Here is a 26,191-nt window from a genome sequence, read left to right as displayed (position 1 = left end):
CTTTTTTTCTTGAAGCTTCCAATGGGATATGTCTGTTCTAATTTAATAAACCTGCTTTTCTAGTGCCTGATTCAAAGAGGCAATACCACATGCACATTTCCAAATGCATAATTTGTATGAACGCTCAGACCCTTAACTACATGGGAAAGCAATGTGGGAGGGGCAGGTGTGGGTATCAGTTCACATTCATTTGAGTGGGTGCCAACCAAACTTCCACAGTTAATTGTGTCTCAGAAATTTTCTCCTGGAAGAAATAATTAACATGCAGGCTTCTAGCTGTTGCCTGGCCTTTGTTTGTTCCTGATTCTTGGGTTTGTATTGTTTACAATGTCATTTTAGCAGCCATCACATAATATATGGGGCACTTGGAGCACTCCTCCCACGCCAAGCCACCTTGCCTCTCCCCACCTCCCATTCCAAGCCAGTTGATCCATTTCCTTCCTCGTGGTTTCAGCTGCACAGGAGAAGATGGAAGATGTCTATAATGGAAGTTCACTCTTAGAAAGACACATTCAAGAGTATATGTAGGGAGTGCCAGGGAAGCAGAGAGCCATTAACTCAGGAAGATTTCTGTAGGGACACGGTGAGCTGCCGGGACAATGATGGTCTTCCCTTCATCTGCAGGTAATGCAGGTGGTGAAAGAGCAGGTTATGAGAGCACTTACAACCAAGCCTAGCTCCCTGGACCAGTTCAAGAGCAAACTACAGAACCTGAGCTACACGGAGATCCTGAAAATCCGCCAGTCTGAGAGGATGAACCAGGAGGATTTCCAGTCTCGCCCGATTTTGTAAGTTACCCACTTCTGACCTCCCCAAAGGCTCAGAGCCGCCATTTCTAGAGGGAATGCCTAGCACCTGGCAGGGTTGTGTTGCAAGATCATTTGGCAAGGCCAGTAGAAGGTGTTCCAGAAGATCCCAATTAAGTCAGGGCAGCATCGGCAGCTCCTTCAGGAAGGGCTGGGCTGGGGAGACAGGGTGGAAGGTGGAGTCAGGTGCTGGCAGGATGACTCAAGTCAGGAAGCAGCCCAGTGAACAACAACCCTCTAGGGATTTGTGACTTCTCCAACACTGGGAACACTTTGCTTGTGAACTTATATTCCACGTTGGTACCCTTTGCGTGCAAAGAAGCCCTGTCCCAGCCAGAGTGAGGCCCACAGATTCCCAGAATGGCAAGAGGGCGAGTGTGGGCGGGAAAGCTTGACAGGGAGAGACCCTCTCCACTCCTTGGCCCTGGTGGCATCAGAGCACCTTGTCTCGCCTTTGTGGCTACAGTGAGGAGGCAGCAGACCCCCTTTTTGCAAGACTTTACATAAAATGCCACTTGCAACCTCTGCACAGTATCAGGACCTCTTTAAAATGTTCCATTTGAGAGCTGTTTCGCTCGCTTCAACTTTTCTTGATGACTATCTTCCCTTGTCCTTTTTTAGCAGCCTGATCATTTTTGTCACCTTTATATATATATATATATTTTTTTTTTTAAGATTTTATTTGTTTATTTGAGAGGTAAAGTTACAGACAGTGAGAGGCAGAGACAGAAAGAAAGGTCTTCCTTCCGTTGGTTCACCCCCCAAATGGCCACTATGGCCAGAGCTGCGCCAATCCGAAGCCAGGAGCCAGGTGCTTCCTCCCGGTCTCCCATGCGGGTGCAGGGACTCAAGGACTTGGGCCATCTCCCACTGCCTTCCTGGGCCACAGCAGAGAGCTGGACTGGAAGAGGAGCAACCGGGACTAGAACCTGGGGTGCTGGCACCGCAGGCGGAAGATTAGCCAAGTGAGCCACTGCGCCGGCCCTGCAGTGTCATATTTCAACACGTATATGATGTGAAGTGATCAAATCAAGCGCCCAAACTTTCCATTTTCTTTATGTTTGTAGCTTACCAGCTCCTCTCTTCCTGTTCTTTGTACAAAATATGATACATTATTGTGAGCCATACTCACTCTCTTACAGTGCCATGGAGCACTAGAACACATTACTTCTGTCTGACTGGATATTTGTTTTTAAATCTTAAGAAGCACCGTCAGAACTGCAGGCGTTAGCTGGCGCGTTCTAAGCAGGGGGAGGAAAGTGCTTCCAAGGGGCTTTGGCTTACATCCTTCTGAAGCCCGAGTTTACCTGCATGGAGAATCAGCCAGCCTTATGAGAAGCCCTGCTGGGATTTTGCATTGGTCCTTAGCCAGAAGACAGCAATAGCCAGAAATCCTGCGCAGAAAGCACTCTGGATAAGTGACTGGCTCCTTGGAGATGTAGTTTCTTACCTGCAAGGAGGAACGATGGCACCTGGCCCCACCCCAGGGCCTGCAGAACTGATACGCTGGGTTTCACTGTGTGTTTTGCGGCAAATGTATCAACATGAAAATACTTCGTTTGCCTTGGACATCAGTTCTTAAAACCTATTGGGCAATTTGACCAGTCACTTCAGTTAAGGCCCAGTGATTCTAAATGAGTGTTTGACCATGATTTTGTTCCAAGTAAGAACATCAGCTGCATGACCAGAGTGAACGCTCTGCTCCTGTTTATGTCTTCACTTCCCACGATGACATTCTGAAATCTCTTTGCAAGAAATCTCCTTTATGGCAGGAAGCTCTTGTCTTTACATTTCCTATGTGGGTAAAGAATAAGCAAGGCAGATAGAAAGAAGATCTCCCAGTGGCTGTAGCTTGTATTTCAGCCCTCAGCCATGAGTCTGAGAAGCAGCACAGCCCTACTGCGGATCTTAGAGCATAGAGTGGCAGTATAGTCATAGGGAGTTGTCCTTTCTCTCGGTCTCTCTCACTGTCTATAACTCTACCTGTCCAATAAATTCAAAAAAATAATAAATAAAATAAAAAGGGGCTGGTGCCATGGCTCACTTGATTAATCCTCCACCTGCAGCACCGGCATCCCATATGGGCTTCAGATCGGCGCAGTGCCAGCCATTGTAGCCATTTGGGGAGTTAATCAATGGAAGGAAGACCTTTCTCTTTGTCTCTCTCTCTCTTTCACTGTCTATAACTCTACCTATCAAATAAATTTAAACAATAAAATAAAATAGTCATAGGGAGTTGTTGGAAGCTGCAGAATTTTTCTTAAGATTGATTGATTGATGATTGATTTGAAAGGCATAGATAGAGAGAAAAAGGATAAGCAGAGAGAGAGTGAGATCCTCCATCCACTGATTCACTTCCCCAAATGAGCGCAACAGCCAGGGCTGGGCCAGGCCGAAGACATGAGCCAGGAACTTCATCGAAGTCTCCCACGTGGGTGCAGGGGCCCAAACAGTTGGGCCATCTTCCATTGCTTCCCCAGGAGCATCAGCATGGAGCTGGATCAGAAGTGGAGCAGCCAGGAAATGAAGCAGTGCCCATATGAGATGCAGGCATCACAGATGGCAGCTTAACCCTCTATGTCACAATGCCGGTCCTACTATAGAATTTAAAACCAGGGACCAGCTTGGTCATTATCCCAGCCCCTGAGCCAGGCAAGCAGGAACTGAGATAGGATTTATCTGTTAGAGTGATCTTTTTCTATAGTGATCTCTTCTACCTATTTCAGTAGTCTGAGATCGGAAAACACTGTGGGGTTGGATGAAGTATAAATGCTGCCAAATGTCTCAAGATAGGTCCAAGTCACCTGAGAGAAAGGGATGGGCCAGGTGTGCTTGTTTTCATTCATACATTTAACATGTTTTGAGCCATTCCCATATGCCAGGCCCTGACCAATGTGCTAGAAGCAGGCAGAGGCCCAGAGACACTTGGTTCTCTGCTGTCCCAGGCTTCAAAAGCCAAGGTGAGATGGGAAGGTTATCCCAGACTGTCCAGCGTTTGGTTTAGTTACGTGAAGTGCAGGTGGGTTATTGTGAGAGCTTACAGGAGATGCATCTAACCCAAGCATGGGTGTTAGGATTTTGGAATTCTCTAGCTAGAAAGTACCTTGCAGGAGTTCTGCTCAAGCCCTTCCTCTTTAAGACAGGAACAGCAATTTCACTAGGACTTGACACTGGCTGTGGGGATATATCTCTTGCCTCTGGGCCTCCATGGCACTCTCTGTGCCACACACATCACAGTGGCAAAACCTCAGTTCTACGTGGCTCCTCGACCATCTGGACCACTTTTTTTTTTTTTTTTTTGACAGGCACAGTGGACAGTGAGAGAGAGAGAGAGAGAGAGAGAAAGGTCTTCCTTTTGCTGTTGGTTCACCCCCCAGTGGCTGCTGCGGCCGGCGCATCACGCTGATCCAAAGGCAGGAGCCAGGTGCTTCGTCCTGGACTCCCATACAGGTGCAGGGCCCAAGCACTTGGGCCATCCTCCACTGCACTCCCGGGCCACAGCAGAGAGCTGGCCTGGAAGAGGGGCAACCAGGACAGAATCCGGTGCCCCGACCGGAACTAGAACCCGGGGTGCCGGTGCCGCAGGCAGAGGATTAGCTTATTGAGCTGCGGCACCGGCCAGTGGACCACTTTTTTAATAAAATGATTGTGTCTCTTAAGAAAAAATGTAAGCTCCAGGTGAATGATATTGGGGGGATATATATTCCATGAGTTGAAGAAGCAGCTCTGTTTTATCTCCTTACTCTTGATTAATTATTTCAAAGAGAAGGCATTTGTTACTTCCCACTTAATGTGACTTAACAGGGAAGATAAGTCCATACACACAATTAATATGAGTTAATGGATATAAAAAGCTTGGCTGGTCGAAAAGTAGGTCATCTATCCCATGTTGGAAGGGAAGGGGGAATGCAAGAACAAACTCCAGTGAGGCAGAGAAGTAAAATGGATTGAAACCTGGACCCAGGAACCTAACAGAACTGGGATCAGATTCCAGCACTACTATGTACAAATGTGCCTCCTGAGGCAAGTTGTGTGTCCCATTCTCAGCCTGCTCTTATATCTAAAATGAAGATGATGAAGTGTCTGAAGATGTTTACAAATTCTTACAAGGAGTTCACAAAGCAGTGACCTCATGCCTAGCTCATTCTAACCACCCAAAGAAGCAGTCGCTCTTATTACTAACCAAAGCATAATGTGATAAACTGTGACATTATTTATATGTCAAAGGTCAAATTGACACTGTCATCATTTTTGTATGTGCTTCAACTTGTCTTAGTACCGTAAAGCAGAAAGAAAAGATAAAAACAAACAGAACCGTAATTAAAGCTAATACCTACCCTGCTAATTGATACCCCCACTGAAAATCAGCCACATGCTTTGCTGAAAGCCTTATTGTAATCAGTACCAGTAGGACCATCTGGGCACTCGTACAACATTTAGTGTTCAAAGATTTGGTAAAGGAAAGTCATGTGTTGCTTAATGACAAGGTAAAGTTTTGAGAAATTCATCATCTGGTGATTTCATCATTGTGTCAACATCATACAATGTATTTACACAAACGAACACAATATAATCTTATGGGGCTACCATTATATCTGTAGTGCATTGTTGAATGAAACCTCATTATGAGACATAGCACTGTGTTTGTTGAGTGCCTGCCACATGCTAGACACTGTTCTGTATGTCGGTGATTCAGTACTGAACTCAACAGACCAAATCCTCTCCCCTGTGCTGATAATATTCTAGTGAGGGGAACAGATAATACACGTAGTAAAAAGATACCATGTTAAAGGGGATACATGCACTGGAGAGAGAGTGGGTTAAGGTAAATGACAAATTCACAGTTTCAAATACAATCATAAGAGTAGATCTCTCTAATCTGATGATGAGATTTAACTAAAGATGTGTAAGGGAGTATGGGAGGAGGTCATGTGAGTATTTGAGAGAAGGGTATCCCAGACAGAGTGCAAAGGCCCTGAGGTTGTAGCACACCTAGGCCTTCAATGAATAATAAAGAGGCCAGTGTGGCTGCAGCTGAATTAGTGAAAGGGAAAACAACAGGAATTAAGAACAGAAAGGTAGTCAGGAACATGATTATGTAGGGCCTTTTTGGGAGCCTTTGGAGGGTTTTGAGCAAAGGGCTGACATGATTTGCTGAATTTGGAATGGACTCTATGGAGGCAAGTTCGGAAGGGGGAGACCAGTTAGGAAGCTGTGTCAGTAATTTAAGCAACAGGTGATGAGAAGTGGTTAGTCTGTACTATAGATTAGACATATTTTGAAGGTAAGATACAGTGGTATTTCTGGATTGATTAGAAATGAAATGTAAGAGAGAAGTCAAAGGTAAGCCCAATGTTTTGGGTCTGAACAACAAGAGGATGAGGAGTTTGAGATACTTCAAGCTTATAGACATCTAAGCAGGCAGTCAGACAAATGAGTTTGGGCTCAACAGAGAAATCTAGGTTAGGATATAAATCTGGGAATTGTCAACATGAAGTTGCTATTTGAAGCCATGAGTCTACAACATAAGGGACAAAAGAGGCACAAAAACTAAGCCCTGAGGCCTCTAGTGTTGAGAGAGAAATAGATCAATGTTCATGAAACCGATGGCCCCACTCAGTCCAAAGTCTCCCATGATCCTTTCTCAATCAAGAGTTAGCAAACTATGGCTCTTGCACCAAATCTGACCCATTACCTGTTTTGGAAATAACGTTTTATTAGAGTGGAGCCAGTTCATTTGTGTACATACTGTGGATGGGTGCTTTCACTCTACCATGGCAGAGCTGAGTAGCTGAGACACACAGATCATAGGACCCACAAAACCTGGGACACTTATTACCTGGCCCTTTACAGCAGTTTGCTGACCTGTGTGTTCTGGGTTGGCTGTGTAGGGCAAACTCCAAGTTGAACATGAACTCTCAGCAGTCTAACAATGGTGCTGCCTTCTCTGTATGGCAGCAGCCTCCTTGGACCTGGACTTGGACTTGTTTTCCAGTGATAGCCTTTGCACATACTCTTCTACCCTCCTCCTTTGATCTTCTTCCTCTTCTTCTTCTTTTTTAATTTACAATACCTTTGGATAGAGTTCGAAGGATATTTATCTTAGGGAAGCCAATATACCCACGACCTGGTGTTACTGACTCCAAGTTGAGAGTTTCAGACCCATTTTCAGCTCATGGTATTACTATCTGAATTGCCCCAGAGGTCAGATCTGAGCTGCGGAAACATCGTAGGGGTTACTTCTGTTTTCTTAACACGTATGAACTTCACCATTATGGAGTCCATCTGCAAGGAAACAAGAAATTGCTTAGAAAAAAAAAAATCTGTTTCTCTCATTGCCTGATCATGTCTTGGAATCCTTTGATGTTCATTTAAAAAAAAAAAAGCAACTCTTTAGTAGCAGCTTGACTTCTTTTTTTTTTTTAAAGATTTTATTTATTTATTTGAGAGGTAGAGTTACAGACAGTGAGAGGGAGACACAGAGAGAAGGCCTTCTGGCCGTTGATTCAATCCCCAACTGGCTGCAATGGCCAGAGCTGCACCCATCCGAAACTAGGAGCCAGGTGCCTCTTCCTGGTCTTCCATGTGGGTGCAGGGGCCCAAGCACTTGGTCCATCCTCCACTGCCTTCCTGGGCCACAGCAGAGAGCCGGATGGGAAGAGGAGCAGCCGGGACTAGAACCAGCACCCATATGGGATGCTGGTGCCGCAGACAGAGGATTAACCTACTGTGCCGGCCCCCAGATTGACTTCTGGTAGCCCCAGAGGGTGGTTCCATAATGGAATGTGTTGCAATGAGGGCATACATATCTTAGACTAGAATGTCATAACGTAAAATTACAGTTGCTCAGAAGTCCCTCCTGTTGGTCTTCATCTCAGTGTCTTGCTCTCCATTCAAACAACTCAGACATAGCCCAGCAAAAATATTACTTAACAGCACATCCTATAACCTAAGAATGGTGGAATTCTAAAACCCCCTCCCCTGTGTCTGCTCCCTCCTGTGGTGCTGTCCCTTCGTTCTCTGCCCAGTTGCCTGGACGTGGAAGTCGGGAGCAGTGATTTAGTCCTTGTACGACTGCCAGGCACTCCCCTACCCTCTCTATTCAGTGCAGCGTTCATCAAAGCTGCAGTTTACTGAGTCCATTTTACAAGAGCTGAATGCTGATAATAAGTGGTTTTAGTGATCTGAAAGCCTGAGATGAGAGACTGAGAGATTTGGGCAGGGAAGGCTTTGCAAATGCAAAAAGCTCTACTATTAGAGTGGAATTCCCATATTATGACTTACAAATGTTCAATTGGGGAACATTATTGAATACTAAAACCATTTAAGCCCCACCCCTGAAATTATTTTTTTAAAGATTTATTTATTTATTTGAAAGTCAAAGTTACACACAGAGAGAAGGAGAGGCAGAGAGAGAAAAAGAAAGAATGAGAGGTCTTCCATCCGGGTTCACTCTCCATTTGGCCACAATGGCTGGAGTTGCACCAATCCAAAGCCAGGAGCCAGGAGCCTCTTACGGGTCTCCCATGCAGGTGCAGGGTCCCAAGGACTTGGGCCATCTTCCAAAATTGCTTTCCCAGGCTGTAACAGAGAGCTGGATCAGAAGTGGAGCAGTCAGGACTCAAACTGGCACCCATATGGGATGCTGGCACTGCAGGCAGTGGCTTTACTCACTACACCACAATGTCGCCCACCTCAGCCCCGAAATGTTTAAGTAAGAGTAGACTACACTTAGATGCTGGGTCCTTTATGTATTTTTTTCCCTCTTTTTTGACATGTAAGTAGAGGCAGCTTGCTAAAGGAGGTCCTGAATCTATACCCTATGCTACACTAAACTCCATGACCTATCCCTATCTGTAAAATGGGAATGATACTTTGGTGTAGAGAGAAATGGGTGTTAAATGAGCTAAAATTACATAGAGCACTGCCTGGCTCATGACAGGTGCTTACCAATTGTTAGTGCCTCCCCTACCTGAATGGAGCACTGTGTGAGAACAGATTGCTTACAGTTTGGTGTCAGGGCAAGTCCAGAATTAAGGCTGAAGTTGATGAATATTGAGCCCTGGCTACAGCATAATGGGGCATATGGAGTGTTTGGCCTGAAGAAAAGAGAAAGTATGACCCAAGGAAATGCAGGAAGGCCTTGTTTGCTGCCCAGTGCTTAACAGGGACTTGGACTCATGCCATCTTTTTTGGGAGTCACTGGAGCTTCCAGGAAACATTCTTATCCCTGTCTTAGAGATGAGGAAACTGAAACTTGAAACAGTAGTCATGGGCAGAGCCTAGACTGAAATGTAGTCTTCCAAGGTGAATGTTCCAGGCACACTGGCAGCAGTGCTTAGAGGGGTGGGCTCTAAGTCTCATGTCCAGCTTCAACTAGAACAACTCTGGCTTCATTAGACTCAAATGCTAGAATGCTACACAGAATTTCCCATGATAAAAATCTCTGCTCTAAGGGAAAGAAAGATGGTTAAGCCATTGCACTCTGTTGTGGTATCTTTACTGCATAATGCCGCTAAAACTAAATTACATCATATTAGCCTCGAACAAGATGCAAATGATCTTTAATTTCTCCCCTTATTATCTCAACCTCTGTGGGATGCAATCTGGTCAGTGTTGTTGCCCCTACATGTGAGTGATACAATCCAAAGTAAAAAGCAGTCCTATGGTTTGCCCAATATTCCTGTTCGGTCAGACCCCAAGTCAAGTATAATCTAGGATTTACCCGATGTGCAGGGGGAAAATGGGAAGGGCTTTATTGTGTTGGCAGAGCTGGGTGAATTTTTGTATAAGTTTACAAGCTTTTATAAAGTAAGAGATGAAATTTCTCAGAACACTTTGTTCTAGAAATACACTACTGAAGTGGCTGGTGCTTTGGCAGATACTCTGTGTCAGAGAGTATATATATAGTGTTAGTGTAACAGGTGACCCTGGCCAAGGACAGTTAAACAAAGAGGTACAGCACCAGTATTGGTGGGATGTTCATGAAAAGATGCAACTCGCCTTCTCCTGTTCCATCTGCCCATAATGCCTCCCCAACCACTGTTTGTCAAGGCATGCTGTGGAATATGTGTTTATCCTCCAACAGGGAACTAAAGGAGAAGATCCAGCCAGAAATCTTAGAGCTGATCAAACAGCAGCGCCTGAACCGCCTCGTGGAAGGTACTTGCTTTAGGAAACTCAATGCCCGGCGGAGACAAGGTACGGTTCTGGAACACTCCAGATTTGGGTAGGGTGGACAGTAGCTAGCCTACTCCCTGGGCAATCACAAGGGCAATGTGTTGGCTTAAAGGTGTACATGGCACAGGGATAGCAGTCAGTCCATGTAATTCCTGGTTTGCATGCATACCCAGGGAGAGTCAAAGTCCAGAATTACCAGGGCAGCCGTGGAAATGAGGAGCCATGTTTTGCCATTCAGTGCCATATGCTGCCATGGTAGTACCAACAATAGCTAGTGTGTATTGTAAGCCTCCAAGTGCCAGGTCCTTCTCCAAAAGGTTTGCCTACATGAGGTACATCAGAAAGCTTGCGGAAAAATAGAGCCAAACGGTATTTATTTTTAGCATAAAAAATTGAATTCCATGCATAGTTTGTTCACAAGGCACATTTCTGTGAACTTTTTGAATGCACCCACCATGACCCTCTAAATTAGCGATTGTGATTATGCCCAGTTTACAGATAGGAAAAAGGAGGTACTGGAGGGTTAAATAACTTCCCCCAAATCACAGAAGAGCAAGATTTAGCCTCCACCACTCTATGGCCCTTAACGAAACTTACTGAGCCACCAGGGAATCTGGCACCCACTGTGGGATTCATCTTGGTGCTTTCAGCACGAATGGCTCTTCCTCTCAAAGCTCCCACACTGATCTGCCTGGTCAGAATCATGTTATTTGAGATACAATTAACAGTGAGCTTAGACGGGATAGAATGGATTTTCATATTATTTCAGATTTCTAAATTCTCTCTATTAATCCTAACCTCAAAATGTCAAATCAAACTGTTGTCAGTACACCAGATTCAATATTTCCAGATGGATCCTCACCAAGGAAGGGTGCATCCTTGGTTGTTTTCTTGCTTTCATGCCGTACTGCTGATTGTCAAGTCAGAGTGTTCACATCACACTGCCCTAGAAGCAAGAAGCCAGAAAATAAAACTGAGAAGTAAGGTGTGGAGAGAGGTGAAGAGATTGAGAAAGAGCTAGGGAAAAGCGTAAGCATTAATAGCTATGCTAAGAACAAGTGCCACTAGCAGCCCAGGAGAGACTTGGGTCACACCAGATGGATGTTCTGCTCAGACACAGAGCGCACTCCCTCATGACAAAATCATGTTCTGTTTGCACAGAACACATCCCCTCAGCCATCTATTTTAACTCCTCTGTGCTAAATACTCATTACATTTGAAGTATTTCAAATGTTATCATTAAAAATCACATTGAGGAACTTCCAAAGGCAGAATTTTATTGAGGAGTGAAAATTCAGGTTATGCACAGAGAATGGGAAGCCCTGTCAATGAGCTTCAAGCTGAGCTTCAGGAAAGGCCAATGTGCAGAATAATAAAGGGCTGGGGAGGGCTCAGGAGGGGGAGCAGTGGGAGAGGGAGCTCGTCTCTCCCACGCAGCCAGAGAAGGAGGAATGCATGCCCTTCTTTCCAAGCATCCCTCGCATGAAGCATACTGTCAGCATAAACTGTGTTCCAAGAAGATGGTGTAGCACAGAGGCAAGGACAGGAGCCCCGGGGCCGGATGGAGTGGGCACAGTCTGGCCTCTGCCTCTGTCCAGCTGTGTGACCTTGGGCAGTTTCGGAAATGTGCACAGGAGTGCCTAAGGTCATTATGAGGAAGAAAGACGATGATGAATGTGTGTGTCTCTTAGAATGCAATGCAATAGGTAACTACTATTATTCTACAGGGTTTTGTAGAGAAAATGCAGTGAGCGGAGAACGGGTAGACCGTTCTGAGTCTCTCAGCTCTGTGATTAACCACCTGGGTGTCTTTAGACAGGACACGTGACCTTTCTTACCACAAATCCTCAGTGTAAATGGGTGGATAGGTCCCAAGGATCCAGCAGCTCAGTTAGCCAGGTACAGGTTGAGGGTCCCTACACTGAAAACCCAAAATCCAAAAGTTTTTAAGCATTTTCATATTGCCATAAATTGAAAGGTCTATACTATGACATATTGTTTCATAAACAAAATCATTTAAAATATTATATAAAATTACCTTCAGGGCACGTTTATAAGGTATATAAGAAACATTAGTGAATTTTATGTGTAAACTCAGATCTCATCCCCATTGTATCTCATTAAGTCTATGCAATTTTTTTTTTGACAGGCAGAGTGGACAGTGAGAGAGAGGGACAGAGATAAAGGTCTTCCTTTTGCCGTTGGTTCACCCTCCAATGGCCGCCGCGGCTGGCGCGCTGCAGCCGGCGCACTGCGCTGATCCGATGGCAGGAGCCAGGTGCTTCTCCTGGTCTCCCATGGGGTGCAGGACCCAAGCACTTGGGCCATCCTCCACTGCACTCCCTGGCCACAGCAGAGAGCTGGCCTGGAAGAGGGGCAACCGGGACAGAATCCGGCACCCTGACCGGGACTAGAACCCAGTGTGCCAGCGCCGCAAGGCGGAGGATTAGCCTAGTGAGCCGCGGCACCTATGCAAATATTTTTAACATCTGAAATTCAAAATACTTCTGATCTCAAGTATTTCAGATGAGGGATATTCAACCGGTACTCAGTTGCATGCCCTGATCTTTTCACTGCATTTAGAAAAATCTCAATATTCCCTTATAGTGCCCCAGAAAGGTGATTTAGCAGGTTTCCATTCACTTGACAGTGGGCAAAGGGCATAGAAGTGTGAGAGTAGGAAATGGCAAATAGACTCAGGCCACCCAAGGCCTCCTTGATGCCCAGCTCGGATTCTACAAAACCCAATTCCTAGAACCAAATTCAACTTCCTAGTCTATTTTACCATGAGATTTCCCTTTATAGACTGAAACAGGCAGGTTCTATCAAAGTAATTGTTTCTAGGTATACGAATTATAGGGAGTTGGGTTTTTTTTTAAGTGTTAACCCCTTATCTGTAATTTTTTTCTAATTTTCTAACTTTCTAATTTTTTCTAATGAGCTACTCAACAAATTTAAAAAATCAGTATCTTGATAATACATTTATTAGTTGAGCTCCCTGGGAAGCTGACCATCTGTGTTTAACATCAAATCATCTTTTTGAGTACAGAAAGGGGGCTTTTTGGTGTCTGGTAAATGGATTTGAAACCTGGAGACCAGCTCTGTGCTTAAAAATAGGGATGCAAGGCAGACTGCACTGGAGTTAGTTTCCTATCACCCCATAAAATCACTCCATTTAGATTTATACAGATTAATGAGAATGTGACATAAAATCATGTTTGATCCTGTCATGAATGGTGCATTTACACATGAGACCACCAACAGGGAAAGACACCTACTTGGCCAGTGTCCTCACGGGTTAAAGAGTGACTACTGCCTGTGCAGGAGCCATGGCCATGCTCCCTGTGAACTTGTCCCATCGTGAGGAGGACACAGAGGAGTGCATTTGAGTAATTAACTTTACAGGGGAAAACATGACAGCACTGACATTGTGCAGAACTGGAAAGCAGAGGAAGAGCAAATAGAGTCCTGCACTGTGCCACGCTGAGCTAAAAGGCCCTGGAATTGCTATTTTCCCATCATTCTACCTGCCTCATTCACAGCTCCGCTACTTAGATAGATTGTTACACCCTACTGCAGTGTAGAACCTTCTATTTCCCCCACAACTGTATTTTGGTACCCATTAACCATCTTTTATCCTCCTCCCCTCGACACTTCCCAGCCTCTAGTGACCTTGATTCTACTCTCTACTTCTATGTAATCAACTTTTTTTTTTTTTAAGCTTTTACAGTTGAATGAGAACAAGCAGTCTTTGTCTTTCTATGCCTGGCTTATTTCATTTGGTATAAAATCTTCTAATTCCAGCCACATTGTTGCAAATGGCAAGATTTAATTCTTAATAGCTAAGTAATATTCTGTTGTGTGTGTGTGTGTGTGTATATATATATATATATATATGCCACATTTTCTGTATCCATTCCTCCCGTGGACACCTTGGTTGATTCCGTAGTTGGCTACTAGTGGATAGTACAGCAATCAACATGGCAGTGCAAATATCACTTTCATGTGCTGGTTTCATTTCCTTTGGAAATACCATAGGTATATACCAGATAGCAGAATCAAATGGTAGATCTACTATTAATTTTTTGAGGAAATTCAATACGGTTTTCCATAGTGGCTGTACTAATCTACATTGTAATCAACAGTGTGTAAGAGTTCCTTTTCCTTCATTTCATTGCTAATATTTGTTGTGTTTTCCTTTTCCACTTTCTTAAAGATTTATTTTATTTATTTGAAAGAATTACAGAGGGAGATGGAGACACAGAGAGAGGTCTTCCATCCGCTGGTTCACTCCCCAGATGGCCACAATGACTGGAGCTGAGCCAGTGCAAGACCAATAGCCAGGAGCTTCCTCCAGGTCACCCACGTGGGTTCCAGGGCCCAAGGACTTGGGCTGTGCTCCACTGCTTTCCCAGGCCATCAGCAGAGAGCTGGATTGGAAGTGGAGCAGCCAGGACTCGAAATGGTGCCCATATGGGATGCCAGTGCTGCAGGCTGGGGCTTTAACCCACTGCACTATAGCACTGGCCCCTCCTTTTTCATGACTGTGTTTATGGCTGAGGTGAGGTGATATTCCATTGGCTGAGGTGAGATTATTTTTCATTGTGGTTTTGATTTCCTGATGTTGGGCATTTTTCACATACTTGAGGCCATTTGTATTTCTTCTTTTGAGAAATGTCTATCAAGATCTTCTGCCCATTTTTAATTAGCTTATTTATTTTATTGTTGGATTTTTGAGTCTCTTATATATTCTAGATATTAATATAAGATAGTTTGAAAACATATGAAAATATTTTCTCTCAACTGTTGATTATTTCCTTGCTGTGTAGAAGATACTTAATTTTATATAATCCCATTTATCTACTTTTTATTTTTGATTAGTTTTTAACAGATTCAACGTGATTTGTAGATGCAATTCTAAGAACATAATGATATTCTGTTCCTCTATCCCTCCCCCTCTCTCCCTCCCACTGTTTTTCTTTTACCCTTTCCAATTTTTTTCTTAGTTTTAGGTAACATTTTAAAATTATATTACAGTAAAAGGACTTAATACTTCACCAAATAAGAAGTTTAACACATAAAAAGCAAAAAGACCCTACTTTAGTGGGAATATAGACAATGGCTATAAAAAGTAATTGAATGGAAAAATGACTATTTTACCAATATACAGTAAATTTTGAAGTAATCACAGATTATTTAATCACAAATTAAAACCATACTAGTGGGGCTGGTGCTGTGGTGTAACAGGTAAAGCCACTACCTGCAGAGCCAGCATCCCATATGGGTGCAGGTTCGAATCCCAGCTGCTCCACTTCCGATCCAGCTCTCTGCTATAGCCTGGGAAAGCACTGGAAGGTGGCCCAAGTACTTGAGCCCCTGAACCTGCTTGGGAGACCCTGAAGAAGCTCCTGGCTTCAGATTGGCTCAGCTCCAGCCATTGAAGCCATTTGAGAAATGAACCAGTGGATGGAAGACCTGTCTCTCTCTCTCTCTCTCTCTCTCTCTCTCTCCTTTTCAAATAAATAAATAAATCTTAAACAAAACTATACTAGCATAACATTCTTAACCACTAGTTTGACAAAAGTATAAAACAAAGTTTTACAGAACTATATTTGCAACAACACTGATACACACAGACATTTCTTTTTTTTTTTTAATTTTAGCTGCCACATATAAGGGAGAACATGCAGTATTTGTTTTTCTGGGTCTGTCTTATTTCATTCAACATGATGTCCTCCAGTTGCATCCATTTTGCTGGAAATGGTAGAATTTCATTCTTTTTTTAATAGCTGAATAATACCCCCTTGTGTATATATGCCACATTTTCTTTATCAGTTCACCTGATGATGGGCACCTCGGTTGGTTCCAAATTTTGGCTGTTGTGAACAATGCTGCTATAAACATTGTGGTGCAGGTTATCTCTTTGATACATTGTGTTCATGTCCTTTGGGTATGTACCCAGTAGTGGGATGGCTGGGTCACATGGCAAGTTATTTCTATTTTTTAATGAAATCTCCACACACTGTTTTCCACAGTAGCTGCACTAATTTACATCCCCACCAACAGTGTAAAAGTGTTTCCCCTTCTTCACATCCTCTCCAACATTTGTTACTCTTTGTGTTTTGGATTTTAGCCATTCTGACAGGGGTGAGGTGATATCTCATTGTGGTTTCGATTTGCATTTCCCTGATGGCTGGTGATGTTGAGCATTTTTTCATATACCTGTTGGCCATTTGTATTTCTTCTTTTGGGAACTGTCTGTTAAAGTCCTTTGCCCTTTTCTGAGCTGAGTTGTTATTTATTGTTGTTGTTGAGTTATTAAGTTGCTGATTTATTCGAGACATTAATCCTTTGTCAGATAGGCAGTTTGCAAATATTTTCCTCATTCTGTTGGGTGTCTCTTCAGTCTATTGATCATTATCTTTGCTGTGCAAAAACTTCTGAGTTTCACATAGTCCTATTTGTTTAGTTTTGCTTTTGTTGTCTGTGCTTTGAAGGTCTTGTCCAAGAAGTCATCCCATACCTATGTCTTTTTTTAAAAAAAATATTTATTTATTTGAAAGGCAGAGTTTCAGGGAGTAGGGACGTAGGGAGACAGAGAGAGAGAGCGAGAGAGAGAGGTTTTCCATCTGCTGGTTCACTTTGCAAATGGCTGTAATGGCTACAGCTCGGCTGATCCAAAGCCAGGAGCCAGGAGCTTCTTTTGGGTCCCCACATGGGTGCAGGCCATCTTCCGATGTTTCCCCAGGCCATAGCAGAGAGCAGGATCTGAAGTGGAGCAGCCAGGACTCAAACTGGTGTCCATATGGAATGCTGACACTGTAGGCAGTGGCTTTACCCACTGTGCCACAGTGCAAACCCTCCACGCCAATGTCTTGAAGTGTTTTCCCTACATTTTCTTCCAGCAACTTCATAGTTTTAGGTCTTAAATTTAGGTCTTTGATCTGTCTTCAGTTGCTTCTTTTTATATGGTGAGAGGTATGGATCTAATTTTATTCTTCTATATATATGCATCCAGTTTTGCCAGCACCATTTGTTGAAGAGATTATACTTACTCCACTGTATGGTCTAAGCACTTTTGTCAAAATCAGTTGGCTCTATGTGTGTAGATTAATTTCTGGGCTCTCTATTCTGTGCCATTGTAATGGTTTTTATGCCAGTACCAAGCTGTTTTAATTACTATAGCTTTGTAGTATGCTTTGAAATCAGGTATTAAGATGTCTCCAGCTTGGTTTTTATTGCTCAGGATCACTTTGGTTATTTGGGTCTTTTGTGATTTCATATGAATTTTAGGATTTTTTCCCCCTAACTTTGTAAAGAATGCCATTGGTATTTTGATAGTGATTGCACTGAATCTGTAAATTCTTTTAGGAAGTACAGACATTTGATGATACTGATGATCTTTCCATTTTGTTGTGTCCTTTAAGATTTATTTCATCAGTATTTGATAATTATCATTGTAGAGCTCTTTCACTTCTTTGGTTAAATTTATTCCTAAGTATTTGTTTGTTGTGTGCAGCTATTGTAAATGGGATTTCTTTCTTGATTTCTCTTTCTATATATTCATCAAGCTACTATTTTTTGTATCTTTATTTTGTAACTTGCAAATTTATTGAATTGGTTCATCAATTCAAACAGCTTTTGGGAGGAGTGTTTTAGGTTTTTCCATGTCCTCTGAAAACTTGAATAATTTGACTTCCTCTTTTCTAATTTTGATGCCCTTTATTTCTTTCTCTTCCCTCATTGCTCTTACTAAAACTTCTGGAACTGTATTGAATAAGAGTGGTGCAAGTGGACGTCCTGAGAGGAAATGCTGTCCATTTTTCCCATTCAGTATGATATTGGCTGTGGAGTCAAGAACTGAGTCACACTTCTCTTGCGTCTCCGAGATTAGTGAGACTTCTCAGAATCACCTGCAATGAATGGTCTCAATAAGCACCCAGGGCTATCTATTGGAGTGTTGATTTTGAGAAAGAGTAAACTGAAACTTCGCTTCTTGTTGAGCACGTGGCCCAGTCCGTGGAGCAGCGTCCGCTACCTAAATGTGCACATAACAGATTTGTTCTGGGACTCTGTGCTGGGTAAAACCTGTCTACCCTGAGGAGTAGTCGTGCTTCTCCACTTCTTCCAGCAAGACCTCTGTGCCTCCGTTGCTTTTGTGGACGAGTCAAGAAACCCAGATCCTTGCAGGATATCCAGGCACAGTAGCCAACTAAACTCTGGGAGCAGGCTCGCTCTTTCTCTCTCCTTTGTTGAAATTGTCTTTTCATATTTCATTAACCCTAATCATAACTCATTCTACAAAAAGGCAAATAGAAATAGATGCATGTTTTTCAAATGAAGAAAAGTCAGTTCATTTCTGGGGGGGGGGGAGTATATTATCCAATAGATAAAAATAGCAGATAATCATGTTCCCCAAAGGTACCAGAACCAGTAGCATGGATAAGCTGGTTCTCCATTCAGTGGAAATCAAGAAGGAATGAATATTTATAGATAGGCAGCCCTCTGAGAGAAGTTTGATGGGATCTATACAACTCATATAATTATAATCATTGCTTGATGAATGGAGACCAGGGATCCCTAAACTTTCTATTATTTGGCCAAAGTCCACAGCTAATAGGTGTGAGGGCCAGGTGTGTAACTCAGATCTGTGTGACTCCAGGACATCTGTTATGTCAAATCATCTTTGGAAGTCTGAGCTCTGGAGTCATGTGCTGTGAAAGGAGACAGTTGTCTCCAGGGAGACAGAACTCAGGAATCAAACATGAGTGTCTTGTTTTGAAGAATACCCAGTGAACTGGGGAAGATGTGAAAGGCAGAATGACCTTCGTCTGTATCTGTCATTGTTACTTCACTTTACTGGACCAACAGAGATTTTGCATCTCATCATCTGGAAGGTGGCATTCTCCTTTAAACACAGTTCTCAACCCTCTGTTTGTATCTGTTTATTTGGATATGTTGGATCTTAGGCAGGAAGCAGACCTCTGACCTCGTTGAAGACTTGGCACATTTTCATTTAACCTAGGAAGAAACTGAAATCCTAATGACAGTGTTTTAATGACACTGTTTTCAAAAGCTGCCCTGCCTTCCTATCACAGGACTCCAGGGCCCTCTGGGTTGACAGCCAGCTCCAGCTGCAGGCTCTGCGGTCAAAGATGGCCCCTGATTTCATGGCAGAGTTGGTCAAGCCTGGGTTCCTGCTGTGCCCTGTGCCTCCCTGAATGACCAGCCGTTCACAATCAGCAACAGTCGCTGTTACTCAGCCTGTCTGTCTCCTCTGAAGGCCTGGGGGGCGGCTCTCTGTGGCTTACTTAATTAAAATGAAGGAAATGTGAGAAGTGTTGCTGTATAATTGTATAGAGATACAGAGAGTTGCCATTGTTGCAGAAAGTTCTGTTGTACAGGGATGCAAGAATTACAGTTGTGACAGGTTATTAGTACCATAAAAATATTTGCATGTGACTTTGGAAATAGATTTAATTAACCCTTCTTACCAGCCTTTGAGTTTTGAACTAGCTTTTCCTTCTGATCCTACAGAGAGAGAAAGAGAGAGAGGGAAAGGGATAAAGGGAGGGAGAGATAAAAGCACAGAATTGTCTCCATATTTTCAGTTTTTGAGTTTGGGCATTAAAAGATGACCATTATAGTATTTTCACTCATAAATGACTGGAAGACCTCCTTATTAATTCTTATTTTCTCCTTAAATGCTGGTAACCAATCTTCGATAATTTCTCACTGCTTCGTGTTCATTGCTTTTAGTGACGCAATCCACTCCTTCATTGCCCAGAGGGCATAAGGAACTAGCAACATCATGCTGGGTTTTGAAAGAAAAATACACATTTTCCTTACCATACTAGAAACTGAAAAGCAAGCTGATATTGACGCTGCTTTACCCCATGTGTCAGTGGGCTGGTTGGGCAGGGCTGGCAGCGTGCTCTCCTTCATAGCCGCTCTCTCTTCATGACGAAAACCCACAACACAGGCATGGGGGTCTGGTGCAGCAGTTACAGCACCACTTGGGACAACCTCAACCCATATCAGAATGCCGGATTCCAGCCCTGGTATAACTTCCGATCCAACTTCTTGCTACTATACATCTGGGGAGGTAGGAGGTGATGGTTGAAGGTTACTTGGGTTTCTGCCACCTACATGGGAGAATCAGATTGGATTTCGGGCTCCTGACTGGTCTGGAGCCCAACCCTGGGTACTGGGGGATTTGGGAGTGAACCAGAGGATGGAAGATCGATCTCTCTCTCTCTCTCTCTCTCTCTCTCTCAAATAAGATGAAAACAAATAATTTTTTTTATTGATAGAGTTAGAAAGTGAGAGAGAGAGACAGAGAGAAAGGTCTTCCTTCCATTGGTTCACCCCCAAAATGGCTGCTGCGGCGGGAGCTGCGCCGATCCGAAGCCAGGAGCCAGGTGCTTCCTCCTGGTCTCCCATGCGGGTGCAGGAGCCCAAGCACTTGGGCCATCCTCTGCTGCACTCCTGGGCCACAGCAGAGAGCTGGACTGGAAGAGGAGCAACTGGGACTAGAACCCGGTGCCCATATGGGATGCCGGCGCCACAGGCAGAGGATTAGCCAAGTGAGCCACGGCGCCGGCCCCTACAAATAAATTTTTTTTTTAAAAACTATACAATCTGTAGACCTTCCAGAGCTCAAGACTGCAGCTTCGCTGGCGCCGTGGCTCAACAGGCTAATCCTCCACCTTGCGGCGCCAGCACACCGGGTTCTAGTCCCGGTTGGGGCGCCAGAGTCTGTCCCGGTTGCCCCTCTTCCAGGCCAGCTCTCTGCTGTGGCCAGGGAGTGCAGTGGAGGATGGCCCAAGTGCTTGGGCCCTGCACCCCATGGGAGACCAGGAGAAGCACCTGGCTCCTGCCATCAGATCAGTGCGGTGTGCCGGCCGTGGCGGCCATTGGAGGGTGAACCAACGGCAAAGGAAGACCTTACTCTCTGTCTCTCTCTCTCACTGTCCACTCTGCCTGTCAAAAAAAAAAAAAAAAAAAGACTGCAGCTTTTACCCTGAGGAGAATACTGGCTGAGCTTCCCCCTACTTGCTTACAAATCAAAACCAGCTTATGGGTCTTTTCAGCTCCTTCTTCCCAGACTTGGTAACCTATCCAGGCTTCCTCTTTTATGTGGACAAGCTAAACAACTCACTTACACCTTCTGATAGAAAACAGAGAAAGAGGAACTTGGATAGGGTAAGTAAAGAATTAGCCAGAGGTAGAAGAAAACCCAGAGGAGGGTGGTGTCATGTAAGTCAAGGGCATTTACACTTCTGAAAAGAGAAAATTACAGCATCTGCACACCACACAGATATGACAGAGCTCCAGGCAGCCTTTCATGTTTCCTTTAAACAAACATCCATGGCAATACTGCAAGAAAAGTAGTTGTTTTGCCTCCTGGTGTCTTGATAAATATTTTGTGAATGTTCTAATTTCTAATATTTGTGAGTGTAAGGTGCTGCACAAGAAGCATTTCTTGTGCCCGGTTTCCCTATGATACAGCCAGAAGGAATGTCCCCATTCCCACTGCCCAGAGCTAAGCAGCAAGTGTTTCCGCCATCTTTCTGTTAGTGTCATCAAGAACAAAGGGAGATGCTATTCCTAGAGTTCTTGACTTTGTCTCTCATGTCTGCCTTCCAGGCTAATGACTTTTTGCTGTACCCAGTAGAGCGCTTGTACATTGTAGAAAGGGGAACTGATAGAGTTCCTGACAGTGTACCCTCCTCAGACGCCTCCCAGAAAGCCTACTGCCATTGAGCTTAAAGGAATAGAAGACTTTCCTGATGGCCTCCAAAGGTATACCAAACAGGACAAGTGATAACTAGCATCAGAATCAAAGTGGGGCTTACTCCTGGACCCTTAAATTCATGCTTCCATAAAACTTAAAATCGAATGAAGCTCTTGCTTTGCAAAGAATTAAGAAATAATCAGGTTGGTATTTTGGAATCCAGACTTGCTTAGCTTGTCATCTTGTGTTTTTTCCCTCAGACAAGTTCTGGTATTGTCGGCTTTCACCAAATCACAAGGTCCTGCATTATGGAGATCTGGAAGAAAGTCCACAGGGAGAAGTGCCCCATGATTCTTTGCAGGACAAATGTAAGTACCTCTTCCATAGAAAACCCGAGTTTTGCTTGGTTGCTTCTGTCCTAGTCACAATATATCATGCCCCAAATCTGTCAGTCTAGAGGCAGGCACTTGGCTTAGTGGTTAAGATGCCAATATGCCAATATGCATCCCATATTGGAGTGTCTAGGTTTGAATCCCAGCTCTGCTCCCAATTCCAGCTTCCTGCTAATACAGACCCTGGGAGGCAGCAAATAATCACTCAGGTAGTTGGATCTCTGCCAATCCTTTCGGAAAAGCTGGATGGAGTTTTGGCTCCTAATTTCATCCTAGCCCAGCCCTGGATCTTGTAGGCATTTGGGAAATGAGCCCACCTATAGACGATATCTCTATCGCCCTCTCTCTCTCTCTCTCTCTCTCTCCTCAAATATGGATCAATTAAAAATATTTTCACAAATAGTCCAAATAAACCTTTGACAGTGTCTCTTCTTGTGGATAGTCTTGGCCTGAGCATCCTAATCAAGTATAAGCCCTTGTGTGGGACTAAACAGAAGTTAGCACCAGAAGATGTTCAGATATCATTCCTGAAACTTGCAAAATGAAACACCAATATCCACTTTCAAAAAATTGGTTTAATGTTTGTTTATTCATTTATTTATTTATTTAAAAGGCAGGGTGACGGGGAGAGAGAGTATCAGAAAGAGGGAGAAAGGTCTTCCATCTGCTCCATCCACTGATTGTTGTAGATTTTTAGGGCTAGGCCACGTTGAAGCCAGGAGCCAGGAACTCCATCAAGATCTCCCTTGTGGGTGTCAGAAACCCAGATACTTAAGCCATTATCTGCTGCAAGGCACATTAGCAGGAAACTGTATTAGGGATGCAGGAGATGGGACGTAGGCCTCCCAAGTGGTGGCTTAACTTGGTGAACCACAACACCCACCCCCAACATCCACTTTTACATTATATACACAGGTGCTATTTCAAGGAGCAAAAACAATATAAACCCAATTCAGTCAATCATCTTTTTTAATGACCTAAAATAATTTTATATAACTTACATGCTTAACCCCTATCATGTTTATTCATTAGGGTGTAGTATATCCCATAATTATAATTCAGATTCATGGCAGACCCAGATGACGGACTTACCTTAAAGAGTAACTCAGATGCTTTGAAAACTCTATGATCGATTATACCCTATTATTCACTAAAAATTCCCAAAATACATACTATGTATGTTTATTTGCATCTTCTGTGTGTTGTATATTTTAACATCTGTGCTTTTGAAGAAGAGGCAGTAATATGCAGGATTCTTTTAGCCTAACAGTATACCAAATGCCAGGTTCAGGGTTAAATATTAAACAAACAATGAAATGAGCAAGTGTGATGAATTGATTTGGAAAACAAATGAGACAAAGTGACTGAAACCTCCGAGGATACCCCAGGTGGAGAAAGCACAGGGGGAAAAGGCAGTTAGGACACTTGTATGTAACCTTGAAAGTGGCATTGACCTGCACGGTTCAGAGAAGCGTGTCCTAGACCGTCCTGACCCCTGAGTCCCACAGCTTCTCTCCTGTCACCCCAGGGCCCGTGGAATTCAGATTCAGATGGCTTTCCTTCCAGCTCACGGCCATCCACGGCGAAAATAAACCCTGAGTGGGAAATTTCCTGCCACTCAGCCTCTGTTCTGACATCTCAGGCAGACAGCCTGGAACATTCTCCCTTCCTCCAGTTTAAAAATGGGATAAGCTGGTCTTTGTAGTGTCATTTAGTTCAGAAAGCAGCCTCTCGTTTCTGGCATAGGGAAACTGCCTCCTCAGCCCTCATTACTGGCACCATAGGTGGAGTGGGGACCAATCACATCCACCACTGCAGAGTCAGGCACAGGATTTTGTGCCCCTGTTGTGGGAGGCCTAGGATTTTGCCTGTATATAGGAGATGCAGAAGGCCCACCGCTTCCCACCATGGGCAAGATAGACCACTGGTTCTCTTCTCAAGTGTGGTCCACAGACCATCAGCAGCAGTGTCACATGGGAGCTGGATAGAGATCAAACCCTCAGACCCCATGCCCAGACCTGCTGAGTCAAACTCTGAGCTTGGGCACCAGCAGTGTCTGTTTTCACAGCCCTCCAGGCAGTTCTGATGCACATTCAAGTTGGAGAACTGCATGACACTCCACGTAGATGCCCCAAATGTGTCTTTTACCAATAAGCAGTTTTTTAAAAAATTTTTAAAAAATGTTATGAATTGATAATGCATTGCCAACTTTTAATTTTGGCTAAAAAAATGGATGTGAAAAAAACAGACTCTGAAATTTAAAGTTACAAATTGTTCATAGAAGAAGGGTCTTTGATCATAAGAATTAAAGATAAGAAGAACCTAATCTTGGAGTACATGACAGTTCCTTCTGCTGAATTGAATGAACTCTGTGAAGAACACACACTGTGTCCTTATCTTACTTCGCATGCTGTTAATTGGTGGAAACTTTCAAGTGAAAACTCTCTGGAAAGCTAAGAAGTGTCCTGGGGCTCTCCATGCAGACTCACCGCTCTCCAGTGGTTACATGAGAAGAGTGAGAGGTTACTCTAGGTCAGAACAAGCAGCCTCTTCTTCACTTCCCTGACCAAGAGGCAGGAAAAAGGCTCTGGACAGGAAACACACAGCTTGATGGCTTGCTTCGTTCCTCCCCAGCCGGCCCAGTGAACCAGTGCTCTCACTTACTGAACATGCATTAAATAGCCCCATACTGATAGACATATAATCCACTTTTCAACCCAAAGGTAGGCATTTGATTGGCAGTGTTGCCAGTTATAAGAGGCAGCACCCTGATTCTAGCTGGCCAGATAATTTAGGAAATTGGTAGCCTTGTTCCTATAGAGGTTCAAGGGCATGGATAGCAGTCAAGCCTTCTAGGGGTAGTTTCTGGGCTGTTCACAATCCAATACCTCCCGACCCAACCAGTTCCCCCAACTGCCAAAAACCCAAGCTGAAAACAGGCAGGGAGGACTGAGCAGGACTGACAGACGGCTTAGCAGGGTGATTGAAGAGGAGCAAGGCCAGAGCTGCCCATCTCCACACAGCGATGCTAGTGACCAAAGAGTGACCCTGATACTCGGAGCAGGTTGAGTGGCCCCTTGTGACACTGCCTCCAAAACTCTTGTCCAGTCCTTTCCTTTGTGGCCTTTGAAATTAGTAATGCAAAATCCCAAAGAGCTGCTCCATACACAGTGTGCCCATTGCCAGATAAGCCAAAAATGAATACTTCTGCAAGTGTGTGCATATGGAATGAGAGTCTGTGTACCTGTGCATAAGTGAGAGTGTATCTGTCTGCACATGTGTGCCAGAAAAGACAGTACATTCGTGTAAACAAGTGAAAAGAAGCCACATTGTGCTTGAAATGAGATGGCCTAGACCTAGGAAATACATTTGCTGCTTCAAACCAGTTTTCAAACAAACATTTCAAACAAATATGCCTGGTTTGCATTTCATTTTAATTCTGCATTTTGCCTGAAGCAGAATACCCATCCTCGTGGAGCTCTTAAGTCAGAAATCTCATTCCACTAGAAAAACGAGATGTCCCTTTAATTAATGTTAAGTGCCATTTCTGTTGCCACATACAAGTGCCCTCTCTTGAGACCAAAGGGAAAATTGTCTTCCACCCCTTGAGTTAATCATGGGTGAATATTGAGATATTGATGAATCAAAGAGTGGAGCTGAATCCTCTTAACACAACCAGTGCAAGTAAAGACCCAGGGCCTCTTTTAGCTGTCTTCCCTCAAGGTTTAGGAGACCACTCTTCTCATATTCCTTTTGTTTGTTAGGAAATAGAACCCTTAAAAACCCATGGCTCACTCTGCATCTCTCCCACTGGGTTTACAGGCTGTGCTTGCCCCCACTACACACAAGACTCCATTGCTTCATAGCCACGCCTCGGGCCCATGACTGTCGCCCTTTGAAAGAATCTAGGCCAGCGCCTCTCCATCCCACATCAAAGGGACTGGGAGGGAAGCAGAGGCTCACCCACGCCTCCATAAGGAGATTAAGCTTCTCACAGTAGATGAGAGAACAGCTGACACAGCGAGGCAAAGGGGCGATTTGGGTCATTGAAGCACAGTGCAAAAATCTGCATCCTT

The 26,191-nt window shown here is 44.0% G+C and overlaps 1 protein-coding gene across 5 annotated transcripts in view; it reads left to right on the top strand.

Moving 5' to 3' along the window:
* Window positions 1-26,191, top strand: part of ELMO1 (engulfment and cell motility 1) — a 565,441-nt gene that overhangs the window by 518,152 nt on the left and 21,098 nt on the right. For all 5 annotated transcript variants that reach the window (XM_062178895.1, XM_062178893.1, XM_062178898.1 and 2 more), the window contains exons 17-19: window positions 625-788; window positions 9,895-10,007; window positions 21,984-22,091. In XM_062178895.1, coding sequence (XP_062034879.1) covers window positions 625-788; window positions 9,895-10,007; window positions 21,984-22,091 — 385 coding nt within the window. The remainder of the gene's footprint in view (window positions 1-624; window positions 789-9,894; window positions 10,008-21,983; window positions 22,092-26,191) is intronic.

Source organism: Lepus europaeus, chromosome 20 (genome assembly GCF_033115175.1).
Source record: "Lepus europaeus isolate LE1 chromosome 20, mLepTim1.pri, whole genome shotgun sequence".
Lineage (NCBI taxonomy): Eukaryota > Metazoa > Chordata > Mammalia > Lagomorpha > Leporidae > Lepus > Lepus europaeus.
Note: the sequence above shows the minus strand (reverse complement) of the source record. Positions and strands in the feature narration are given on the sequence as shown.